The following is a 26,298-nucleotide window of genomic DNA, read 5'->3' on the forward strand; positions in this document are numbered from 1 at the left end:
AGCCCGGGCCCAAGCCGGATGGGCTCTCTCCTCACCCGTCCACTCGCAGTCCTCCGGCGGCCTTGCCGGGGCGGAAGCGGAAGTGGGGGGGAGAGAGGCGAGAAAGGCGGGCGCTGGCATGCGCAGGTCGTAGTGTTTACTTCCGCCCTGGTTTGTCGGGCGGCGAGGAGACACCGCACGTGGGCCGAGCCGCGCGGGGTTCGCGGAGGCGGCGGCCGGGGTTGAGCCGCCGGGATGTGGGGCCCGATGGCGGCGCTTCCTGCGCGCCTGACGCGCTCAGCCTTAGCCGGCCCCGGTCGCTTTTGCACGTTAGGGTCTGGAACGGCGTCGCGGAAGGACTTGCCGTTGGTCTCTCGCCGGGGTTTGTCTGACTCCCTCCCACAGCCGTTGCCCAGTCCCGATTTTGGGGAATCGTACCCCAAACCTCAAACAAAGAGCCTCTTAAAGAAGCGCTACGTAACCAGTCGGAGATTGGCCGAGACCTTGGTGCAGCTCCTTCAGAGGAAACGGAAAAAATCTCTCCCGCTCTTCTTGGAGTGTAATCCAGGTGAGTCTGGTGTGAATTTCATGTCCTCGGATGTTCGTCACTACCACCCGTGGAGCACTGTTCAAGTCACTGCCCTTCGTTCAAGCAGCTTACGTGGAGAAATTACCCACAACATACGCTTATGGTCTGTTTTAATAGTGACACTACAAAATGTTTCTGTAGCAGTTTGCGCATGTTCTCAAATCTTACCGTTCTCCCAAAAGAGTTGCAAGCCCGAAACAAAATTTATCTTACCTCTCTGTACATCTCCTATAGACCGTAGAAGTGTGCTGAAGACACAAGATATACGGGCTTTTTGAATAATGATTTCACTAAAACATTATTTCCTATGAATTGGGAGTCGATTCTGCTTAAGTTTGACGATAGCGTTGACGGCTAAAGCATCCGCACAGTCTTTAAGGAAGTGGTAGGCTAGAAACAACCGTTTTTATTTGTTTGTTCTTCTGAGAAGCAATGGTTAATAAGAGTGCAGGTTCTGAAGTCACTGACAGAATGGATTCGAATCAATGATGCACCATTTACCAGTTGTGATGCTGGATGCAATGTAACCCTCTTTAATCTCTAGTTTCCTTATATGCAAATAAGGAGAGTAATACCTATTTTGGCGATGTTGAAAAATTAAAATGAGATGATACATGTAAAACATCCATTAAAGTTTGATGTAACTATTATGCTTGAAAGAGATTGTGTTTCTTTTGCAAGTAAATATTTCCTTCTGTTAATGCGCTAGGTCCTGGAATCCTGACTCAGGCATTACTTGAAACTGGTGCCAGAGTGGTTGCACTTGAAAGCGACAGAACTTTTATTCCACATTTGGAGGTATTTATATTTTCTGAAAATAAATGTTTTCTAAGAAGAATTTGTTGTTCAACTACCTTTGAGTGGTTTCGGGAAATAGAATTAAGCAACAGTAGTTTTTATAGAATCTCTGAGAACACTGAGACTTGCGGAGGATTAGAGACATGTCTAAGAGCTTGTGGATAATTTTGGCAGAGCAGGGGTCCATAACAAGGTCCTTTGCCTCCAGCCAGTGACTGTGTATGATTCCTGTTTGTGTCTGGGCTGCTATCAAGTCTTTTCAGTTTCTTTGAACACTTTTGATTGAAATTAATTCATTTCTATAATTCTATAATAAAGTTTGAAAATTTTGATTTTTGGCTTTCAGAATCTAAACTGTAATAAAGCCGATATTATGGTTTAACTTGTACTGGAGAATTCTCTTTAATTTTCCACTTACCAGAATTTGAAAAATAGGTGTGTGTATGCACACATGCACACATAGTTTGTTCCCTAAAGGATTCTAATTTTTTAAGAGAACAATTTAATCATACTCATTTTAAAAAGACATTAAAGCTTATTAATTCAGAGTATGTTGAAACTTAATAAAAGGCTTTACAGAAGTAGTGTTTTAGGGGTTATTTGAAGAGCAGGAAAGTTAGGGATTATGTTAAAGTGAAATTAAAAACATGAGCTTCCAAGGACAATCCAAGTATTTTTCATGTATTTCAGCATTGAAATACAGCTATTTTGCCTTCATATCATTAACATAACTGTAGTTCTATGATTAAAGACCCAAGGAGAGCTAGAATCTAGTGGTATTTTTTAAAGTATGTTTTTTATTGAAATTTATCATTCATACATGAACATACATAGACAATAAATGTATAGTAAAAGTTGTGAACTTACAAAATAAATATGCATAACATCATACCACTCCACCAACACCTTGCATTCTTGTAAAACGTTTGTTATAAACTATGCAAGAGCATTGTCAGAATGATGGGATATTATTTTGATAATTATCAGAGCTATGGCCAAGCCAGACAGGAAGGGGCTGTCTTATTTAAGGGATTTTTTAAAAATATGCTCATCTTGAGTTAATTAAGCCTTAATCAAGGGTACCTTTGAACGTGATTGTTAAAATTTACTAGATTTAGAAATAGAATAATATTTTTAGGCTGAAATTGGAAGCTTAAGAAAAACTAGGGATGATGGGGGAGAGTGTTACTGTGGGGGGAGTGGTGGGGTGGGGGTGGTGGGGGTAAATGGGGACCTCATATTTTTTGAATGTAATATTTTTTTAAAAATGAGTAAATTGAGTAGAATTTGGAGAAAAAAAAAAAGACCACATTTCATTATATAAATTTTATTAGGTTAAATATTCCAAAAAAAAAAAGAAAGAAAGAAAAACTAGGTTTTTTAACTTGTAACTTTAAATTGCAAACTTTTTAAACTTATTTTGAAATAGTTTCAAACTTACAGGACAGTTACAATAATAATACAAACCCCATCCAGAGAACTCCAACATAATCCCACCTCTCCCTCAGATAACCACATCCACCAATTTTAACATTTTGCCACCTTTGCTATATCATTCAGTCTCTCTGTCACCTATCTATTTTCTGAACATTTGAGGGCAGGCTGCATACATTGTACTCCTTGAACACAGAAAACTTTCATGTACATTCCTACGAACAAGGATAGTCACTTATATAATCACCTTAAGTGCAGTTATCAAGTTCAAGAAATTTAACATTGATAGATAAAGATTACATTCTATGCTCCAATTCTTTATGTTCCTATAATGTCCTTTTGGGCCTTTTATTCTCCGTTCTTCCATCCCATCTAGTATCATATATTGCATTTATCTCCTTAGTTTATTTTTTTTAATTGTGGAAACATATATACAACATGAATCTTCCCATCCCAGCCCCTCCCAAGCGTCGCATTCAGTGAGCTTAATCACCTTCCCAGAGTTCCAGTATCCTCACCATCATCTATTACAATTTTCCCCTCACCAAAAGCAGAAACCCTGTGCTCATTTTACATTCGCTCTCCATTGCCCCTGCCTCTACCCCTGTACACCACTTGAATATTGCATATTCCCTGGTATTTTCCTTGTGATCACATGGGGCTTAATATTTCACATCCTAGATATATAATGATCACATTTGCTTTAATACCATCTTAAATTCAATAGCATACATAAACTACAATTGCACATTTATATGAGTCCAAAACAAGTGATGTGTCATTATGTTTTATTGTATTTGCCTCTTAGATCCTGTAGGAAGAAAAAGTGGCATAACAAGCCAAAAATGCAATAGTGCTGGTATTAATATTTACCCTTCTCAGTTTTACTGGAGATCTTTATTTCCCCATGTGCCTTCATTCTGTAGCCTACAGTCCTTTCCTTTCAGCCTGCAGGGCTCCCCATCGCATTTCTTCTAGGGCGGGTCTGGTGGTGACAAGCTCCTTAAGCTTTTGTTTATCTGAGAATATTTGAAAGACTTTTGCTCTATATGAATTATGGTTGACAATTTTTTACTTTCATCACGTTAACACTAAATATGTTCTCCTGCTGCCTTCTGGACTCTGTGGTTTTCCAGGAAAATCGACACTTAATCTTATCGAGGCTGTCCTGTATAATGACACATTGCTCTTTTCTTGCACCTTTTAGCCATCACTCTTTATCTTTGGGATTCATTTTCATTATGACATGGTGTGATTATAACATGGTGTGGGTCTTTGTGGGCTTATCCTGTTGGAAGTTTGTTGAACATCTTGGTTGTGTATATTCATGTCTTTCATTAAATTTGGGAGGTTTTCAGCCATCTTTTAAAAAATATTTTCTCAGGCCCTTTCCCTCCCTTTTCCCCTGGGAGTCCCACAGTGATGGTGCCCCACAGGTTCCTCAGGCGCTGTTCACTTTTCTTCATTCTTTTCTTTCTGCTCCTCACATGGAATGATTTCATTTGTCTCTTGCCAAGTTCCCTGATTGTTCTGCAAGCTCCGTTCTGCTGTTGAACCCCTCTAAGGGAATTTTTAATTTCTGTTACTGGGGTCTTCAGCTTTTTGGTTCCTTTTCATAATTTCCATCTCTCTTTTGATATTTTCTTTGTGTCCATCTGTTGTTCCAGATTCTTTGTCCACGTTGTCCTTTAACTTTTTGAGCATATTTAGGTCCATTTTTTTTAGTGTGTTTGTCTAATGTGTCCAGGACTGATACCTCATTGATGGTTTCTTATACTTTAATTTTCTTTGCCTAGGTCATTGCTTCCTTTTCTTTGTATGTTTTGTAATCTTTTGTTTATACTTGTACATTTTGAAATTTTAATGTTATTGTTGGAATTTCAATTCTGAGATGTCTGTTTCTTAAGCTTGTATCCAGCTAGTGTTAGGACACAGCTTTCTTTGAATGCTAAGAGCCAACAAAAAAAGAAAAAAGAAGAGAAAAGAAAGCTCCTATCTCCGTCTTTGCTGTTTGACCTGAGGGAATGCTTTCCTTCAGAGTTTAGCTATCCAGTGAATTTAGAGACTAGTCCAAGGCCAATATGTAGGACCACCCTGGTGGTTTCTGCATGTGCGTAAGACCCTAGGGCCTCCACCCTTTACGTGGAGACAAGCGCCCCTCTTCCCTGGGAAGCAGTCTTAACAGTGCGGGGCGCCCCTCATGCCCTACGGCCCAGCAGTCCCTCCTCTCTGCTGGAAAACTCTGTGTGCTGCTTTCCACACGCAGGACAAGTTCTGGGACGAGTCCCTCAGGCCACCTCCAGACAGGCTGGCCCGACACTGTGCTCCCAGGATGTGCATGGGAGTTTCCCTGCTCCCTCGGGGACCGGCCCGGGGATCCGCCCTGGGAGCACAGGCCAGCTCTCAGGGACCCCACCCCACCCCGCCAGAGGGGCTGGGAAGGACCCGTGGGGCGCCACCAGATCCTTCTACTTCCAAGTGGCCTCTTTCCCTACTCAGCCCTTGCTCTGTACTGCAGTTCTTTGACTCTTTCTTGGAGCTTTGAGAAAGGTGTTTCTGGCAGGTCTTGCTGGTTGCTCAAAGTTTCTGAGGGGGTTGGAGACCTGGAGCATCTCAATCCAGGAAAGGGTCACAGATTCGTTAGAAACCCTAATAAATACCCATACAATGTTCTGTGTGTCAGAGTCTCCATATACACGTCAAAAACAGATCGTCCCATTCTAATTGATTTTGTGTTGCATCAAGTTAAGTTAGGAGTCTGGAGCAGATACTCTCACTTAGAAGCTTCTCTAGCGCTACTTCAACTGTAGACAGGTCTAGCCAGCCTCCTCCAGCAGACAGCGCTGTCCTGTTTCTGTTCTTTGAGAAGGTTCGGGAAAACTGGAGAGCGACCTACAGAATGCTGACTTCATTTGGTAGATGACTAACCACCCCTAGAAAGAAACTACAATCTCTTAAACCCAACTGCCTTTCTCTTTAATATCATCATTGTTTTTCTCTACCGTGAAACATCTTCATTTCCTCTTGTGAACAGAGCAGATGGATCACAGCTGTGTCTGAGCCCAGTTGTGACCTCAGCTTTGCCCATCATGCCAGGCAAGCACTTAATGATCAGTGTGAAGAAACGTTTTCAACAGCTGAAGCCATTAAGATAAAGAAAGTAAAAGGATAAGTAAAATTTGTTGAAGGTTGTTTGCCCTTGGGGGATTTTCCTGATAATATTGCACTTTAATCACGTCTCAGTTGTTGATTTGTATTTTCTCTGTTAAAGTTTGGGACCTGTTAGTAATATTTCTAAGAATTTATTTTTGAAGTAGAGCTTTGAACTGTTACTAAGTCTGTACAATGCTGAAACTTGTGAACATTTTATCTCTGTCTTCCTTTAGTCCCTGGGAAAACATTTCAGTGGACAGCTACAAGTGGTCCACTGTGATTTCTTTAAGTTGGACCTTAATGTCTGTCAACCAGTAAGACCACCCGTTATGGCTTCACAGATGCTTTTTCAAAATTTGGGAATAAAAGCACATCCTTGGTCAGCAGGTAATTTTTGTCACTCACTAAAGCAAATGCCTTATAATTTACCATCGCTCCTTGTCAGTAATTTGGTGTGTTGGAGAGATTTGTGTACAATATGTTGTATAACTTACAAGCAGATGTTTTTAAGGTGAATATGACATTAGGTCAAGTTCCATATCAAGGGAAGATGCTGACGTTTGGTCTTAACTGAAATAAACTAGCAGTAATATAGCTTGCTAACTTAATTTAGACTCAATAAAATATGTTCATAGAAAAATGATAATGTTAACTAATATTAACTTTATATAAAATATTAATTTATAAATATTCATTCAATATTTTTGCTTGTTTTCTTAACAGGTGTCCCTTTAAAAGTAGTTGGAATCTTCCCAAGTAAAAGTGAAAGGAAGGCACTTTGGAAACTTTTATATGACCTATATTCTTGTACTTCTATATATGGATATGGGCGAATAGAACTAAATATGTTTATTAGTGAAAAACACTGCCAGGTAGGTTCTGAACAAGTAAGTTTTTTGTTTTCAAACATTCTGTAATTTTTCTCTGAGTCGACTTAATCTGTGTAATTTTAATTGTGAGCTCTTGACTTTGAGAGGGCTAGGATTGTTTTAAATGTCTTTAAGTACACTCTTTAGGACCCTGCTTTTTATTCTCTGTAAGCCCAAGGACCCCCTAAAGTCCTTGGTACTGCCTCATGAGGGATGTTTGCTCTGCGCAGATGCTTCATGTTATTACACTGTTCATCCAGTACACCAGGAAGTGCTTGCCCTTGTTTGGACATAAGAGAGCTCAGGACAGGCATGGAGGAGCATTCAGATGGTGAATAAGTAGTGCCCATTCCTGGAAGGGAGCAGCACCCTCACGCAGGATGTGAATGAAAGAACGAAAGCAAGAAAAGAGGGGACGGCTCGCTGGGTTTCATCTTGCTTGTAGGAACCTCTCCTGCTGGTCCTCTTCTTTTACTGTGGACCTTTCCATGTGGTTTCCTCCTGGTCCTCTCATTCACGAAGGGAACCGCTCATCCTTCAGGTGTCAGCCTCAACATGTCTGAACGCAAACTTTAGCCGTGCACCTGTTACATGTTTCTAACATTCCTGTCCTTTGCCACAGTGTGTACCACAAGTTGGTTAATGAGTAGTTAATGTTTTTCTACTCAGATGTTGTAGATCCATAAGGGCATGAATTGTGTCTATTTTGTTCATTTTTATAACTAAATGTTAGTTATTATACATGTTTGTTTCCCTTTTTTTTTTTAAGATTTATTTATTTATTTTCTCCCCTTCCCGTCCTCCCACCCTGCTGTTTTTGCTGTCTGTGTAGTCTTCTCATTTTCTCTCCTAAGATTCTATCCTGGAGACCTCTGGTGGGGAGAGAGGTTCCTGTTAGCTGTGCCACCTCAGTTGCTGGTCTCTGCTGCGCTTCACCTTGACTCTCCCCTTCTCTCTCTTTTGATGCGTTGTCATCTTGCTGCGTGACTCACGTGTGTGGGCACTGGCTCACCACCGGGCACTCGTGTGGGCACTCGTGCAGGCACTAGCTCACCACGCAGGCACTGACTTGCCACATGGGAATGCGTTCTCTTCTTCTTTTTCACCAGGAGGCCCGGGGGATCAAACCCAGGTCCTCAAACCCAGGTCCTCCCACACGGTAGGCGGATGCTCTACCACTTGAGCCACATCTGCTTCCCATAAAATTACCTTTAATTAAATGAGATTTTTCCCCTTCATACATGATAGGATCAAAGGAAATCAATCTCAAATAGGTTAGATTTTAAGTGTACATGATGATATATTTTCAACATAGAAGTTTAAAAAGACTTTATCTTCTTTGAAACAGTTAAAAGTTACACATTAGCCTATAATTTTAATTTTCTTTACTTAAATTTCTAGATACTACGATATTACTAACAAGATACAATATTTGATTTTGACTGGTTATAGCTATATATAATATGGGACTTTTATTTCCTATTTTAGAAACTAATGGCAAATCCCAGAAATCCAAAGTCCTATCAAGCACTAAGTGTGCTCTGGCAAGTAGCCTGTCACATTAAGCTTCTGCACATGGTGAGTAAAATCCTTCAGATTTCAACAGAGAGCCTCATTGTTTTTCAAATAGGCCACATTTCTGTGACCAGTAAATAGAAAAAGACTAAAGATTAATTTTATCATGTTCCCAATTGTTGAACAATAACTTTTATGTAATAGAGCAAGGTGACATTGCACTAAGGTTTTTTTGTCACAAAAAAACTTTTCTGATTATAAAAATACTATATGTTCCTTGTAAGAAATATGAAACGTATTTTTAAAAAAAAGAAGAAAGAATTTTTAAAAAATCACTACTACAGGGAATGGGGAGTTATTGTTTAATGGGTAAAGAGTTTCTCTTTGGGGTGATGAAAAAATTTTAGTAATGGAAGGTGGTGACAGCACAACATTGTATTAACACCACTGAAATGCACACTTAATGTTTATACTGGCAAATTTTATGATATGTATTTGCTACTATAGTTTTAATAAAGGGCTCAAGGGAACTTAGGGGAAGGTGGAAATATTCTACACCTTGACGCGGTGATATTGCAGGGGGATATACATTTGTCAAAATGCATTAAAGTGCACTCTTAAAACAGACTTATTTTATTGTATATGACTTTTATGTCAATAAAGTTGATGTAAAAGGGAAAATATCACCACTACACTTCTACCATCCAGCACTCGCTATTGACATTTGTAGCACAGTCTCTTTTTTTCCCCTTTGCTTTTCTTTTCCTTTTCTTTTCCTTTATGTAGTGGGCATTTTATGTATTTTCCTTTTTTTTTTAAGCCTTATTTTATCTCTCCCCCCACTCTCGTTGTTTTGCGCTCGCTGTCTGCGCTGTGTCTGTTCGTTGTCTGCTTGTCTTCTTTTTGGAGGCACTGGGAACCAAACTCGGTACCTCCCGTGTGGGAGGCAGGCACCCAATGGCTCGAGCCACCTCCGCTCCTGCTCATTGTATTTCATATCTTGTGGTTTGTTTTTTCCCCCATCTAATAGTAAATTGTAAGCTTTCTTCCATTGTCCTTATACAACATTCCCCCCTTTTTAGTACTTTTATATAGAATACTTCTGTGAACATCTTTGAATAAATATTGGCCTCGTTCTGGTTTTAGTCTGAGCTCCTCGAGCAAGCTTTTTTAAAAAGTGAAATTAGTTTCAATGCTGTATTGTATTTAACCCAGTCAATCCAAAACATTGTCACTTCAATGTGAAATCAATATTAAAAATTTGGTAATTACATGGGTTACATTCCATTTTCTCATGCTAAGACTTTGAAAGCACGTGTAATTTACACTTACTTAGACACATTTCCAGTACTCAGAAAGCCCCATGTGGATAGCGACTGCCATATTAGAGAGCACAGGCTCGTTTGTAAGATAACTGCTATTTCTTTTATACCATCACTTGTCTCTTCCTTTTTTTTTTTTAATCCCCCCCTTGTGGCTTTTTGTGTGCTGTCTCCTCTCTGTGTCCATTTGCCGTGCGTTCTTCTGTGTCTGTATTTATTTATTTCCCCTCCCCCTTGCAGCTTGCTTGCTGTCTGCACTCTGTATCCATTCGCTGCAGGTTTTTCTGTGTTCTCGCTTGTCTCCCTTTTTTTTTGGTGCGTCACCTTGTTGAGTTGGTGCTCCCTGGCGTCTGCGGGCGGGCGGCTCTCCGCAGTGTGCGGGCGAGCCTGCCTTCACAAGGCAGCCCTGAGATGTGAACCCAGGGCCTCCCATAGGGAAGACAGGACTCATCTGATTGAGCCACTTCCCCCATTCCCTTATTTTTCAATCCGTTTCAGTAGACAAGAGTATGTACGAAGGAGGTTTTCATTTGCATAATTAAAAATCTGTGTGAGAGGATTACTAAAATCAGGATAGAGCCTTCTTTTCATCATGCAAAACATACAAGAAGAGAGGTGGGTATTATTCAGCCACCATGGTATTGAGTGCCCGATTTAATTCGTTGTGTCTGTTTAGGTAAAGCGTTTTTAATTTGGGACACTTTTGTTTTCCCGTCTGCAGGAGCCTTGGTCGTCATTTGATGTTTACACCCAGAACGGGCAGCTGAGAAAGCCAAAGCACAAGGTAAAGGGAAGGAGTACCTTCCCCTTTTTCCTCTAAATAAAATGTCCTTTTTTATTTTTAGGAAGTATCTGGTATTCTGTATTCATTTGAGTTTTCACTTTTAGAGTAACAGGAAATGGCCTTTAAATTATTTTGGAGGAAAGTAGTATTTTTCAGCTCTTATACAGTGGGCGCTAGAACAGAAAGAGGCTTTTGACTTCTCTTGGAACTCTTTTGAAATGAAAATACATGTCAAATTTGGAAAACACAGTTATCTTAATATTCAGCTTATCTGATAAACTAAAAGTAAAATATGCACCTTATTAATAAATCATAAATTTGTAATACTACTACTTATTATATGGGTGAATTCATCAATAGTTGCATCTTGGTTCTTGCCCAGGGGGTGGGGCTCTTATTTTTGTTTTTAGTTTCTAAAGAGCCAAAATGATGGCATTATAGAGTGATCCTTCATTAAGTTTATCTCAGTACTAGTTGTGGAGAAATCCTAATAAAGTAGCTAAAATTTCAAAAAAAAATTTTTTGAATTAAATTAAGAAATTCCATTTAATGATTAAATGCTAATGAGGCATAATCCCAACCTACCAGCTCACTCCAAAGATTCCATTTGCCTACTTAAAATTATCAATTTGAAGATGGTCTAATTTTAGAGTGATCAGTCATCATTGTGATTTTAGTTATATTTCACTATTCATCAGATAACTTATGTAGTCTCACAAAATAGAATACAAATAATAGATTTGGCTTTGATACCACTAAGGATTTGTCCAAATGTCCCCCAAATGAAGAACTCTGATATTTTCTCAATGAAAAGATTAAAAGCCAAATAAAAGTATTTTTGGCTAACCTAAATATAGAAATTTTTAGGGATGAAGATGAAATAACAAAATGTCATGTTTCGTGAGAATTCAGGTCATTCGTTTCACATGTATCTCTGACACCAGTGTGTTCATAGTCCCTGTGGACGCACTTGGAGGCATTTAGAACACATCATTTATTGCCCTCTACGTTGTTAGACATTTCTCACATTCTTGAGGCTGTGTTTGTATGTTATTACTGGAAATTTTATCCCAAGCTACACATGATCATTCATATAACATCAGGGAAGTTGTTTTTCGTTTGCATTTATCAGTTAAATCCATATCCTTGACTCCAAAATTATTTACCTTGTTGCTTCTTAAAGTCATCTTCAAAGGGTTTGTTAACAATAACATATAATTCTTGCAGTATTATGTTGTTCCATCAGTTGTAACAAAGGTGCCACAGTAATGCAAAATTTTACTAGTAAGAAAACTAGAGGTGGGGTGGTGTTAGATGAGAACTCTGTACTTTCTGCATGTAAACCTACAACTACTCTAATTTTTTTAAAAAAATGGATAGGGGTTAGCGATACATTATTTCTAGGTGAGTTACAAATTATTACGAGGTTGCTAAAAAAAACAAACAAAACGTTCTTAGCTCATAGACCATAAAAAACTGGCAATGGACAGTAGTTTGCCAACCCCTGTACTAGAGGATTACTGAGTTTATAAAACATCCAATTCAAAATTAGAGTCAACAACATATTTTTATCCTTAGGATCTGGTGGTGTGCCTCAAATGTAGCAGGGACTCGGTATTTGTTAGTGTCAGATTTGGGATTTGATTTTCCCTACTAGAGCTGATAAGCTGTCATGTCACTGTTCCCTGATGCTCCTAAGGCATGAGACTCGATTACCCGCGACACTGCGCAACGAGAGCCCCAGCAGACAGGCCTCGGTCCCGTTGCCCTTGCCTCCTGTGGGTGCCGTGGAATGGCCAGTGGTGCCATGTACTGGTGGTTTGCTGTGCAGCCGGGAAAAGACCACCTTTCTTAGCAAGCATTAAGCAAGCCTGCTGTTTGCCCCGGAGGCCGACAGTGCCGCATCCGTCGTGGTTGCTCTCTGAAAACAACCCTCAGGAACGGCGCAGGTGAAGCGCAGTCAGGGCCTGCACTCACACCCCCAGCGAGAACTCGGGGCCCTCAGTGCCTGCTGCGACCCGCTCTGCCCACAGTTAGCTTGAATGTGTGGATCAAATGAGTGGGTGAAGGAGTGAATGAGGCCTTGCTCTGGTAATATTTTGTGACTAACACTATTTTACTTCTCTCCAGGAATCAGAACAAATACAGCAAAACCTCAGTTTTCTTCAAATGACTCCTCGTAAAAGCCTGTTTACAGAAAACTTAACACCTGCTAACTTTGATGCATTTTTTTGCATGTTAAAGCAGTGTTTTGTGAGGCGCAATGCCATGGTAAAAGACCATTTATGGTAAGTAAAAACAAAATCAAGCATAAAAGTTAACGATTTAACAGGAGAATTATTCTTTCATATTACAGGTCTGTTTTTTATGTCTTGATTCAGAGTAATGTACCATATTTTCCCTCATATCTTCAAAATACTTCCTTCTTCCTGTGTACAATTTGAGGGGAAAAATGCATTTTCCACATAATCTCCCACTGAGCTTCAGTTTTTTCCTTCCTTTGAATAAACAACCAGGGTGTCAACAAGTTTCTGTCTGTCAGAGGATCTAGTCCCACGATTAAGCTAAAGGCTGAGTGGAGAAAGTCAGCCCTGCTGGTGGCCACTGTCTCTTGTCCTGCGTGGCTCCGTTTTTAGTCAGGGTGCACAGTGGACGCCACGCCACAGTGGGACCAGCCTGCATGCTTCTAACGAAAGCCTTCTGAACGTTAGAGCCGGGACCGCCCGCTTCGCGTTCCTATGGCTGGTGTGTGCAGTTCTTCAGGTTGCGCCTCACAGCGCCCATCGTTTGATGTGTAATTCTGAATGAGCTGTTGACTGGACAGTATTTATGTAAAAATAAATGTGAAAAGGAGCAATAGACCAATACAGTAATTACTATTTTTCGTCTTGCCACTTTGTGCTGGTGACTATTTTGAATGAAAATATCCAGAAAACAGGAAATAAAGGAGTTAATACGATGAACTCTGGTCACAATGTTCAGAGTGCTGTGGAGATGTTGATGGATTCACAGCACGTTTACACTTGTCACCAAGATTTCATTAGAAGTTGAAAGGTCTTGGAAGTATGTTTTACCAAAATATTTTTATTACCATAGTTTACTTATTGACACAGGATAATTGATGGTTTCTTGCCAGGCATCTGTATAAGGCAGGCTTCTGCTTTATCAGTTTTTCACCAGGGATTACTACATAAAAGTGTTTTAAAAAGATTCCCTTTTTGAAAATTGCCAAATAACAGTTTCTACCATTTGTGCATATTCAACTTAAGGTTTTATATGAACCTAAATGGAGTTAAGAATATTTTTGCAAAGAGAGTGAAAAGATGAAAGAAAAGAATTTTTTCAGGCAGTTTTAGACTAGAGTTTCGTGAAAGAATTTTGATTAAAATATATTAACACCAAGAGCTGCCATTTTCATGACAGATTAACCACGAAAAACTTTAGGAAAAAAGTAGTTAAGAGCTTGCGTATATGTAGCTTTAACAATGAATAAATTCAATATAAATCAAGCATTTTAAATTGGGCTTAAAAGCCATCTCTATCAATACTAACTGAGAGTTGTTAAGAAAAGGACTTAATAAAGTTTACTTTGTATTTCTTTTGCAGTTCTTTGAGTATGGTTGATGTAATGGATGTATTGATGCAAGCAGGAAAAAAAGACACAGTGAAAATAATCAATATGTACCCTAAGGACTTTAAACGTCTTTTTGAAATTATAGAGTGTTCCAAAGATTATACCTATAAATGGGTGTGTAATGACCACATGGAAGAATAGACTCATGGTAGGAAAACAATGCCACCACATGAGCTAGAGCAATTCATTTGGAAATTATGACTCAAAAAGGGGGAAGCCTGAAAAGCTCATGTCCTTTCCACTGAAAGTAACTCTTCTAGTCATTGTCTAGGCAGATCATTTCTTCTGAAACTGATACCATTGGTATATTGGATAAAACAATGGCTGCTGTTTTATGTAATTTTTATAACTGAAAATTTCAGTTGATTGTGGATTTGATCAGATTGAATTTGTTTTGTTTTAAATTCCTATCTACTGTAAACATTGGTAGTTGTAAGGTACTACCAGGTAAAATTTAACTCAGCTTTAAAAAGCCTTTTGGCCCAAACATCTTATATCATATTAATTTAAATATTGCACTTTTACTGTTACTGATTTTTGTATCTTCCTGGGAGGCAAAAGAATGTGTACATTAATAAGCTTAGAAAATAAACTGAGGGAAGCGGATGTAGCTCAACAGATAGAGCCTCCGCCTACCATATAGGAGGTCCAAGGGTTCCATACCCAGGGCCTCCTGGCTCGTGTGGTGAGCTGGCCCACGTGCACGTTGCTGTGGGCAAGGAGTACCAGCCCGTGCAGGAATGCCCCTCTGTAAGGGTGCCCCCCATGCAAGGAGTGGCCCCTGTGAAAGCGGAGGTGCCACCCACACGGAGAGCTGACCCATCAAGATGACGCAACAAAGAGAGACACATCCCCAGTGCCGCCTGGTGAGAATTCACGTAGGCACAGAAGAACACACAGCGAATTGATCCAGACAGCAGACAGGGCAGGGGGGAGGGGAGAGAAATAAATAAATCTTTTAAGAAAAGAAAATAAACTGACTTAAGTGGCTTGCTTTACTTTTCAGTTTGTTGAGATGTATTATCAAGTACTGTACAATGAAATTATTTTTATTTTAATATGATTTAAATTTTTGTAGAAATTAAAATATTTTAATAAGATTTTGTTATGGTTTTTTGTCTTTAAATACTTAATGAAACATTAAATTGACCATAACTTACTTTGCCATATTCAGTATATTTTCAGTGAGTATTTCAGTCTATTACTCAATGTGTCTTTATTTTTGTTCCATTAGTAAAGTTCATCTTAAATATTCTAGTCTAATGTCTAGCTGAGACATATCTAATCTCTGCATTTAGATTTCTTTGCTGTTATATCACTTTGAAATATATAAGGCATATTAGTAGATAATTCTTTGTAAGGCATCTTCTTAGTAAGTAGCACCCAGTCCAGTTTTACCCAACTTCTCTGCTCTTGTCTTTGGTTTGCAATTCGGTCTGGCTGGGAACTCTGAATCCTCTTCTTTCTCTGGTAATTCCTGCTCTGTCCTTACCAAATCTAGCTCATCTTCGTGCTATTCTGCCTTCCTTCTCACTGCTTCCACCCTCGTTCTGCTCTTTACACGGTATCCTTGATTTCTCCTGAAGCTTCTTTACCTCCCTTCTGTCTTCCAGTCCATCTTGTATTTCATGACCCCATTATCTCTCTAAAACATCCATTTCTTAATTCTTGATTTTAAAAAAACCATGCTATGGCTTAGGAGACCTCTAGACCTTGGTTTTCAAACAGGTAATCAACATGTATCTCATAGGATCACTGTCCAAAGGAGTAAATGAGTTACTAGAGAAAAGCACAGAAGAGAAAGTGCAAGAGCGGTGGCTATACATAAGTGGTGTAATTTATTAGCAGGAAGCCTCTGCGCCCTTCATTCTTCACACAGCAAACTAAAATTTTTAAAAAGGAAAGCAAATATACAATTGCTCATTTAGAGAAAGATGTAAGTAATTTAATGAAGCTGAACATTTGTGGGTGGTGGTTTATGGCTACAAAGGTGCTACCCAAGAATTTGGAATTAAGGGAAGCTTTCTAGTTATGTAGTAAAAAACCCAGAGAAGTTGAGTGTCCAATGCCTAAAGAGAAGTCAGCAAAGTTAACTAAAAATTCAGTCTGTTTTCCACTGAAATAATATACTTACACTTAAATTAACAGAGAGAAATTCAGCATATAAAGCATGTAAAAATACTTTTCATGCCAAGTTAATTCTAGAATGTTTATACTGGAAACTGAATTGCAGGTACTAATCCATGAAAAACCTTGTTCATATTCATAGTTATTCTGTTTACGTACGATTATAACCCATGAATTCACACAATTATCAATTGCACATAAAGTTCTGGCATTCTAAAACCAAGACCAAAGCTAAATGGGTAGGTATGGACAAAAAAATGAGGCCAAAGCTGAATTTTGGTGCATTCCTAAGTAATGCAAGTATAGGAAACAAAATGTCAAAGGTAAAGCAAGGTATATATAGTAAAAGTTTACTTTTTTCAGAGATTGTTTCATGTGTGTGCGAGTATGTATACGTAATCATTTAATTTTTTTAAGGAAAATGTCAGATTATTATCCCCGTTTTAGTTCACTTAGCTTTTTTTTTTTTCACTTAATATATTTTGGAGAATCTTGCATATCAGAACAAATAGAATTGACACAGCATATATTTTTATTGAAGTACTTCATTCATACAGAAGAGGACTCAAAAGAGTACAACTCAATGGGTGATCCTAAAGTGAAAACCCCCCAGTGACCCCGTGGGCAGTGGGCTGCCTCCTGGGAGAGTCGTGGCTCCCACCCTCTCAAAGCCGCCATCGTCGGGATTCCAAGCCTCTTACACTCGCTTTCCTGTTGTTGAACTTCATGGTCATAGAGTTAGGTAGTACGCATTTTAGTGTCTGGCTTCTTTAACTCAGCGTTATGTTTGTTGTGTGTAGCTGTAGCTCATTCATAGTTATTCATGAGGAATATTCCATTTTATAAATGTACCACCATTCATTTGTCCATGGTACTGTTGGTGATCATTTGGTTTGTTTCCAGTTTAGGGCTATTATGAAAATTTGTGCTCTGTCAGTTTTGTGTATTTCCATTAGATATAATCCTGGGAATGGAATAGTTTGTCAAGGGATAGGCATGTTCGACTTTAGTCTATAACGTCAGAAGTTTTCCCATCGGGTTTGCACGAGTTTACACTCTCAACTAGCAGTGTCAGTTACTCCACCTCCTCAGCACTACTTGGTATTGATTTTTTCCGTAACAAAAATTTATTCTTACACAAATCTACAGTCTTAGTAGAGTAAAAAGGGAGACCTGTTGTGGTTCTGTGATAGTCATTTCAATTTTAGCCATCTCATGGGTGTTTAATGGGATCTCAATGTGGTTTTAATTTGCATTTTGCTCAAGACTAATGAGATTGAGCATCTTTTCTTAGTTTATTGGCCATTTGGATATTCTCTTTTGTAAAGTGCCCATTTTTCTATTGGGTTTACCCATTCATTAAAAAATATTTAATTATAAACATTTCACATATATAAAAGAAGAAAGACTTAGTAAACTCCCATGTACTCATCGCTTGTCCTCAATAATTATCAATACACGGCCAATCTATTTTACATGTATCCCTGCCTACTTCTTCCCCTACCCCAGAGTTTTTTATTTTATTTTATTGCGGTAAAGCATGTAATATAACATTTGCCATTTTAAATGTACCATTCAGTAACATTAATTACATTCACAATGTTGTGCAACCATGTAACTTTTCAAAATTTTTTCATCACCTCAAACAGAAACTCTACTCATAAAGCTAGTAACTCCCGATTGCTCCCTCCCCACAATACCTGGTAACCTCCAATCTACCTTTGTCTGTATGAATTTGCTTATTCTAGGTATTGCATTTAATTATGGCCATACAATATTTGTCCTTTTGTACCTGACTTATTTCACTTAGCACAAAGTTTTCAAACGTTCATCTATGTCATAGCATGTGTCAGAGCTTTATTCCTTTTTAAGGCTGGATAATTCCATTGTATATCTACACCATACTTTGTTCGTCCACTCATCTGTTGATGGGCACTTGGGTTGTTTCCACTTTTTGGCTATTGTGAAGAGTGCTGCTATGAACAGTGCATGGTGTATGAATATCCATTTGAGTCCTTGCTTTCAATTCTTTGGGGTATATACCTAGGAGTGAAATTGCTGGGTCATATGGTAATTCTGTGTTTAACTTCTTGAGGAATTGCCAGACTACCATTTACACTCCCACCAGCAGTGCACAAGGATTTGAATTTCTCCACATCCAAAACAACACTTGTTTTTGTTTTAAATAATAACTATCCAAGTGGATGTGAAGTGGTATATCATTGTGTAATTATTTTGAAGCAAATCCCAGACATGGTATCATTATGTCTGTAAATACTTAAGTGCTCATCTTTAAAAGATAGGGTATTTTAAACCACATTTACTTGGAACTGTGTGGGGAGAGGGATTGCCTGGAAAGTGGCATGAGGGAACTATCTGGGATGATCAAAATATTCCTTATCTTGATTGTGGTACACAGATAGGTTACTTGAATGTATGCAATTATTAAAACTAAGTGAATGTACACATAAAACATGCATTGAATTCAATGTAAACTTTGCTCTATGAAACCAAAAATTGTAAACGCTGTAGAACTCTAGTTAATAATATGTCTGCTAGGAAGCGGATGTGCCTCAAGCACCTGAGCTCTGGCCTACCACATGGGAGCCTCCTGGTGCCTCCTGGAGAGGATGAGCAAGACAGTGAGCTGGTGCGATGGGGAGGCACAGCAAGCTGATGCAAAAAGATTACGCAACTAGGAGACAGGAAAGACAATGAGAGGCACAGCAAAGCAGGGAGCTGAGGTGGCTTAAGCAATTGGGTGCCTCCCTCCAATATGGGAGGTCCGGGATTTGGTTCCCAGTGCCTCCTATAGAGAAGATGAACAGACACAGAAAGCACACAGCAAATGGACACAGAGAACAGATAGCAAGCCCAAGCAATGGGGGTAAGGGGGAAATAAATAAAATTAATCTTTAAAAAAACTAGTATGCCTCCCGAATTTAGGGGACAGGAACTCACATCTGCCATCTATTTTGACATGCACCAAATATAAGGTCAATTAATGGTAGATAAGGAGATGGATAAATGGACAGGTATATAATAAAGCTAGTACATATAGTAAAATGTTAAAGATAAAAAATACTTTAAAATGTTAAAGTTATAGTGTAGGTGATGGTATACAGTGTTTGTTCGCAGTTCTTTCGATTTTGCTATATTTTTTAAAATTTTCATAATGAAATGTTGGGAGGGGGGAAATACTATCATTTCACCTAAAAAAATTCCTCTACTAGTCTAAAAGTTTGTGTTTTTTTGTCTTTGTTTTTGGTATGGTAATTTGTTGCTTTTAGAGTTTGTTTGATTCAGATTCCAAATAAAGTTCACACATGGCATTTGGTTAATATATTTCTTCAATCTTTTATATAATCCATTGATTCTTCCTACCCCACCCCACCCCCATTTTTTTACATTCAATTTATTTAATGAAGAAACCAAGTCAAGCATCCTAATTTCTCATATTCTGGATTTTGTTGCTTGTATTCCCTTTTTTAATTAGGAAAGTTGTAGGTTTACAGAAAAATTGTGCAGAAAGCACATAGTTCCTATATGCCACCTCACTATTACTAACCCCTTGCCCACTGTCACCACTGTTGTTCTGTATAGTGCTAGAGGTTCTAGCTAGAGCAATCAGGCAAGAAAAAGAATTAAAAGGCATCCAGATTGGAAAGGAAGAAATAAAGTTTAGGCTATTCACAGATGACATGGTCCTATACCTAGAGAGTCCTTAAAAATCTAAACCAAAGCTACTAGAACTAACGAAAGAGTTCAGAGTGGCAAGATACAAATTTAATATGCAAAAAGCATTAGTGTTTCTATACACTAGTGTGGCAGTTTGAGATTATTTATGAATCCCAAAAAGGGAAAGATTGTAAACTAATCTATTCCTCTGGGTGTGATACCCCTTTTTTTCCCTCAAAGATTTGCTTTATTTGTTTATTTCTTCCCCTCTCCTCTGCTCTCTGTGTCTGTTCATTGTATGCTCATCTTTTTTTTTTTTTTAGGAGGCACTGGGAACTGATCCCAGGACCTCCCACATGGGAGGGGGGCACCAAATCACTTGAGCCACCTCCACGGCCCGTGATACCCTTTTGATTGTATTAAATTCAGTGAAGGGCTTCTGATTAAGTTTACTTAATAAAATAATTTAGCACTTCTGATTGTACTACGCTAGTAAGGCATAACTCAGGTTGAGTCCCTGTTCCCTTTGTGGGCCAATATAAATGGACACTCATCAAGAAGACATGCCAGAGAAGAGAACTTTGCCCAGAAAGAAACAAGCCCTAAGCCAGGATAGAAAAGAGCCCCTGAGAGACAAGCCTCATGCCAGCCTGGAGCTGAGACAGCTGAAGCCCTGAAGGGAAGGCTGAACCCTCACAGAGATCAGTGACCATCTTGCTTCAACATGTGGAAACTGACTTTGGTGAGAAATCAACCTTGAGCTGGACTCTCAAGGGCCTTGTAACTACATTTTTACCCCAAATAAATACCCTTTATAAAAGTCAACAGATTTCTGGTACTTTGCATCAGCACCCCTTTGGCTAACAACTAGCAATGAGCAATCTGAGGAGGAAGTCAGGAAAAAAATTTCATTTATAGTAGCACCTAAAAGAATCAAATGTTTAGGCATGAACTTAACCAAGGATATAAAGTACTTGTATTCAGAAAACTACAATGCATTGCTAAAAGAAATCAAAGAAGACAAATAAATGGAAGAGCATTCTGTATTAATGGATTGGAAGACTAAATATCGTTAAGATGTTAATTCTAACCAAACTGATATACAGATTCAATGCAATCTGATAAAAATTCCAAGTCTTTTGTAAAGAAATGGAAAACACAATTATCAAATTTATGTGGAAGAGTAAGGGGCCCAAAATAGCCAGAAACATCTTAAAAAGGAAGAATGAAGTTGGAGGACACTTACTTCCAGACTTTAAATGGTATTACCTAGCTACAGTGGTAGAAACAGCATGGTACTGTCATAAAGCTAGACATATAGGGAAGTGGATTTGGCCCAACGGATAGGGCGTCTGCGTACCACATGGGAGATCCAAGGTTCAAACCTAGGACCTCCTGACCCGTGTGATGAGCTGGTCCATGTGCAGCACTGATGCGCGCAAGGAGTGCCATGCCATGCAGGGGTATCCCCTGTGTAGGGGAGCCCCATGCACAAGGAGTGCACCCCATAAAGAGAGCTGCCCAGCACGAAAGGAAATGCAGCCTGCCCAAGAATGGTGCCGCACACACGGAAAGCTGATACAACAAGATGACACAACAAAACGAGACACAGATTCCGGGTGCCACTGACAAGAATACAAGCGGACACAGAAGAACACACAGTGAATGGACACAGAGAGCAGACAACTGGGAAGGGGACGAGGGAGGGGAGAGAAATAAATGAAAAATAAGTCTTTAAAAAAAAAAGACATAAACCAATGGAACTGACTTGATGGTTCAGAAACAGACCCTCACATCTATGGTCAAGTGATTATATACATATATTTTTTTAATCACTGATATTTATGTAGGCATTTTATATATATCCTAATTCACTTTTTTTAAGTATTGATTTTTTCCCCATTTTTTATTATTATCTCTCTATATATATTTTAGAAAGGTTGTGAACTTACAAAACAATCATGCACGATGTGTGGAATTCCCATACAATCCCCCTCCAATAATACATTATTGTGTTGTTGTGGAACATTTGTTACAGAATGTTATGAAAGAATATCATTGAACTATTATGACTAACTGTGGCCTATAGTGACATTTGGTATTTATTTTTTACCCCCCTTTTATTAATACTGTACTTTTTTTTACCTTGATGCAAGACTATTACAGTAGTGCTGTTAACTAGTCTATCTGTTATATTAATTGTGTTTTTCCCATGCATCTCCATATTCTTACCACTTTGTAACAGTGGAGTGCATTTGTTCTGGTTCATAGAAGAACATCATTGTATCTGTGCTATTAAACACAATACTCTTCCACCTCCAGGCTCACTGTGTTTTTCAGTCCCTAGATTATTCTCTAGCTTTCTTTCACTTGACATTTACACCCTTTTCAGTCACAATCCCCTTTATAAACCAGTTGTGTTAGTTCTACTCACTGTATTACCACCAACTTAATTTACACACTTTTATGGTTAAGCTAATTAAAAATTCTACATACATTAAGCATCAGTACCCCATCTCAGCCCTGATACTATATCCTAGTAACCTATACTCTAGGTTTTAACTCTATGTGTTTATTCTTCATATTTAGTTCATGTTAGTGAGATCATACAATATTTGTCCTTTTGTGTCTGGCTTATTTCACTCAGCATAATGTCCTCACACAAGTCCCAATTTAATTTCTTCTTACAGCACCATAGTATTCCATCGTATGTACATATCACATTTTGTTTATCCATTCATTGGTTCATAGACTCTTGGGTTGTTTCCATCTTTTGGCAATTTTGAATAATGTTGCTATGAACATCGCTGTGCAAGTGTCTGTTTGCTTCACTGTTTTCAGTTCTGGATATATTGCCGGATCATACGGCGGTTCTGTATTTAGCTTCCTGAGGAGCTGCCAAACTGTTTTGCACAGAGGCTGCACCCTTCTACATTCCTACCAACAGTGAAGAAATTTAGCAATTTCTCCACATCCTCCCCAGCACTTGTTGTTTTCTGTTTTTTAAAGATAATGGCCATTCTAGAAAGTGTGAGATGACATCTTGTAGTTTTTATTTGCATTTCCCTAATAGCTAGTGCTATTGAACATTCTTTTTTCATGTGCTTTTTCACCATTTGTATTTCCTCTTTGGAGAAATGTCTGTTTAAGTCTTTTGCTCAATTTTTTTAAAAAAAATTATTTTTATTTATTCCCACCCCCCCAGTTTGCACTTGCTATCTGTTCTCTATGTCTGTTAGTTGTATGCTCATCTTCTTTTTCTTTTTTTAGGAGGCACTGGGAACTCAGGACCTCCCATGTGGGAGGGAAGTGTCTAATGGCTTGAGCCACCTCTGCTCCCTTTTGCCCAATTTTTAATTGGATTGCTTGCTCTTTTATTTTTGAGTTGTATAATCTCTTTATTTAGCATGGAAGTCAAACCCTTGTCAGCTATGTGGTTTCCAAATATTTTCTCCCATTTGATGGGCTGCCTTTTCACCTTCTTGATAAAATCCTTTGAATTGCAAGTATTTAAGTTTGAGGAGGTCCCATTTATCCATCTTTTCTTTGTTGCTCATACTTTCAGTGTAAGGTTTAACAATCTGCCATATGGTCAGGTCAAGTGGTTTTTGACAAGTTTGTCAAGCCTACCCAGCTGAGACAGGACAGTCTATTCAACAAATGGTGCTGGGATATCCATATTCAAAAGAAAAAACAGGACCCCTATCTCACATCATATACACAAACTAATTCAAAATGGATCAAAGACCTAAATATAAAAGCTAGAACCATAAAGCTCCTGGAAGGAAATGTACGGAAACATCTTCAAAACCTGGTGGTAGATGGTAGTTTCAACAGCTGGACATGTGACAGTGTGGAGGGAGATCAAAAGGCTGGGGTTATGTGGGGGCTGACCCTGAGGCCAGAGGCACCAGCCCAGCAAGACACCTGCAGAGGAAGTTAGAGACATAGAATTACCAATCATTAGCTGAGAACTGAAGGAAACTTTTCTAAACTATCAATAATAAAAAACAAATTTCAATCAACGAGGCTAGAGGAAAGACTGAATTATGTTTTCATTTGCTGTGTAGAAACTGATATTATACAATTGTTTTCTTATGAGGAAGTGATCAAAGAGAATGCAACTGAAAAGATATAGGAAAAAAGTATCACAGAGGTCTAAATAGTTAATAATAACAATAAAGCTATTTTCTGGATTTTGTGATGCTTATGGTATTTATCAGCTCCTTAAAACTTGTAATTTGCTGTGATTTCTTTTCTCATCATAAATATTCACTTTTGTACTTAATTTTATATTCATAGTTTTGTATTCTTCTTAGAAAGGACTCCCCAAATTGTATAAGCTAAGCCTTAGGCCTAGAAAACCTGGATTTGCCCGATGAAAAAATAATTCCTTAATAATATAATTTTCCTAACATCCTACAATGAGAATCACACATATTCAGTAACAGAAGTATTATTTAGTTTTATTTCTTAACAAAGGAGGAGGGATTTATTTAACTATTATAAAGTGCACATGCTTGCTTTCCAGATTTCCTGAGTGGTAAAGACCACTGTGAAACTGTCAAGGTGGATGTTACCACTTGTGCAGAGTGCTTGGGACTCTGCTACGGTTTGGATGTATCACGGGGAAGACGCCCAGAGTCCCTAAGTTCTCAGACCTGCCTTGTCTGCAGTGAATACTCGTGGACTGATTTTTCTTGTATGAAAACAATAAAAGAAGAAACTTACTTTAAAGAGAACTACAAAATGATAAAAAAGGGTCAGTGTTTATGGAGCAGGGGTCTTTGTACCATAAATAAGGAAATCCCTGTTAGGATCCTGAAACTATCTTTTTACAAGTCTCAGAGAAAATTTGAAGTGTCTAGTGAAAAATCCTTACTCATTTTCTTTACAATTAGCTTTTACCAGGAATCTAAATTGAATTTTAAATAGATATGAAAATCAAGGCTTTTTCACCCTAGTTTTCCCTCAGCTTTCACATTCTTGCTTTTAATGACCAGATGAAAACCAGTAAGAGGGTAGGGGAAGAGGACTTGACTCAATGGACAGAGCGTCTGCCTACCACGTGGGAGGTCCAGGGTTCAAACCCAGGGCCTCCTGACCCGTGTGGTGAGCTGGTCTGCGTGCAGTGCTGCTGTGCACAGGGACTGCTGTGCCATGCATCCCCTATGGGGGAGCCCCATGTGCAAGGAGTGCACCCCGCAAGGAGAGCCGTTCCATGTGAGGAAAGCACAGGCTGCCTAGGAGTGGTGACGCACACAAGGAGAGCTGATGTAGCAAGATGGCGCGGCCAAGAGAGACGCAGATTCCCGGTGCTGCTGACAAGAATGTGAGTGGACACAGAGGAACATGCAGCAAATGGACACGGAGAGCAGACAGCAGGGGGAAGGGAGAGAAATAAATAAATAAATATGTCTTAAAAAAAAAAAAAAGAAGAGGGTAGAACATTGTGCCTCAATTCCCCATAAACCCTAATTGAAAGTTTCACACAGTTTCACAAGCAAGAGGTAAATTAAGTGTTGCCGGATTTTCTTGGCTATGTTACAAAAAAAGAATTTTAAGTACATGCCAGTTTAGTTGGGCCAAAAGTTTATTAAGAAAATGAAAGAAGAGAAATGGGAGAAAATAACGGATTATGGGTCCCAGGTAGAGAGAGGAAAAGGGCTAGAAAGGGGTAGATGGAGCTGATTTACAGACTGCAAGTCCCCATTACAGAGTACAACTCCCAGGTGTGCTTGCGTGCTAATCCAGGTGGGGAGAGAAAGGGCAAAACGGGGAAGAAGGGTCCGTGTAACGTCTGTGCTTGCTTTTCAAACCATTGATTGCCACCACTTGTTAATGTTCAGAGGAGGATTCCCAGCTGTTCACTGCTTTGTTGGCTACCCCACCATCAATTCCCGGGGATGGGGAGGGACCCAAAGGCAAGGCCCCTTGATAATACCTGGGCCTTTTCCTTGATACTGGAGGGGGTCCTCCAGGAGTCTTTTCAACAGCCATCTTGTGGGGTCTCCATGGCCACGTGTTTCACGGCCTGTTTTTCTGTCAGGTCCCAGATTTGTCTTTTTATTTCCTAATCTAGCCTGCTCATAGGCACTAGCTATAAATAGTTAATACAGAATTACCCTCAGTTTTAGTAATAAAATGGATGAACATTTAAACAGGAAAGGAATTACCTGATTATTTAAAAAGCCTATTATATATCCAACCAAGCTCTTTCAAGCCGTAGAATGGTGCAAATAATATTCACACAGGGCATGGAACTGTAAAACCCTTCCTTCTCTATATTATAATCAAATGCGCCAGGCTTGTGGCTTGGTGCCCCAACCGAGGTCATCACTTTAAGAGTGTGCTAATTTTCAGAGGTTAGATCAGAAGAGTCCCTGCATGAGGTTGATGAAGGCTAGTAAGATGGT

The 26,298-nt window shown here is 39.0% G+C and overlaps 1 protein-coding gene across 3 annotated transcripts; it reads left to right on the forward strand.

Moving 5' to 3' along the window:
- Positions 1–127: 127 nt before the first annotated feature.
- TFB2M (transcription factor B2, mitochondrial) lies at positions 128–25,317 on the forward strand. Of its 3 annotated transcripts, none has more exons than XM_023588681.3 (8): positions 128–547; positions 1,278–1,366; positions 6,187–6,340; positions 6,677–6,825; positions 8,311–8,400; positions 10,381–10,443; positions 12,574–12,731; positions 24,414–25,317. In XM_023588681.3, coding segments are annotated over exons 1-8 (1,017 nt in total). In that variant the 5' UTR covers positions 128–234; the 3' UTR covers positions 24,415–25,317. The 3 variants fall into 3 exon arrangements, with proteins under 3 accessions (XP_023444449.1, XP_004458257.1, XP_012380463.1); XM_004458200.5 differs by lacking the exon at positions 24,414–25,317 and adding an exon at positions 14,050–15,177; XM_012525009.4 differs by lacking the exons at positions 8,311–8,400; positions 24,414–25,317 and adding an exon at positions 14,050–15,177.
- The last annotated feature ends 981 nt before the right edge of the window (positions 25,318–26,298 follow it).

This window comes from Dasypus novemcinctus, chromosome 13 (genome assembly GCF_030445035.2).
Source record: "Dasypus novemcinctus isolate mDasNov1 chromosome 13, mDasNov1.1.hap2, whole genome shotgun sequence".
Lineage (NCBI taxonomy): Eukaryota > Metazoa > Chordata > Mammalia > Cingulata > Dasypodidae > Dasypus > Dasypus novemcinctus.

Bases quoted from the DNA above. Each gene is read 5' to 3' on its own strand.
- TFB2M (XM_004458200.5), top strand. From the start codon at position 235: ATGTGGGGCCCGATGGCGGCGCTTCCTGCGCGCCTGACGCGCTCAGCC. The intron at 6,826-8,310 runs GTAGGTTCTGAA...TTCCTATTTTAG, and splicing joins TTAGTGAAAAACACTGCCAG to AAACTAATGGCAAATCCCAG. The intron at 10,444-12,573 runs GTAAAGGGAAGG...ACTTCTCTCCAG, and splicing joins TGAGAAAGCCAAAGCACAAG to GAATCAGAACAAATACAGCA.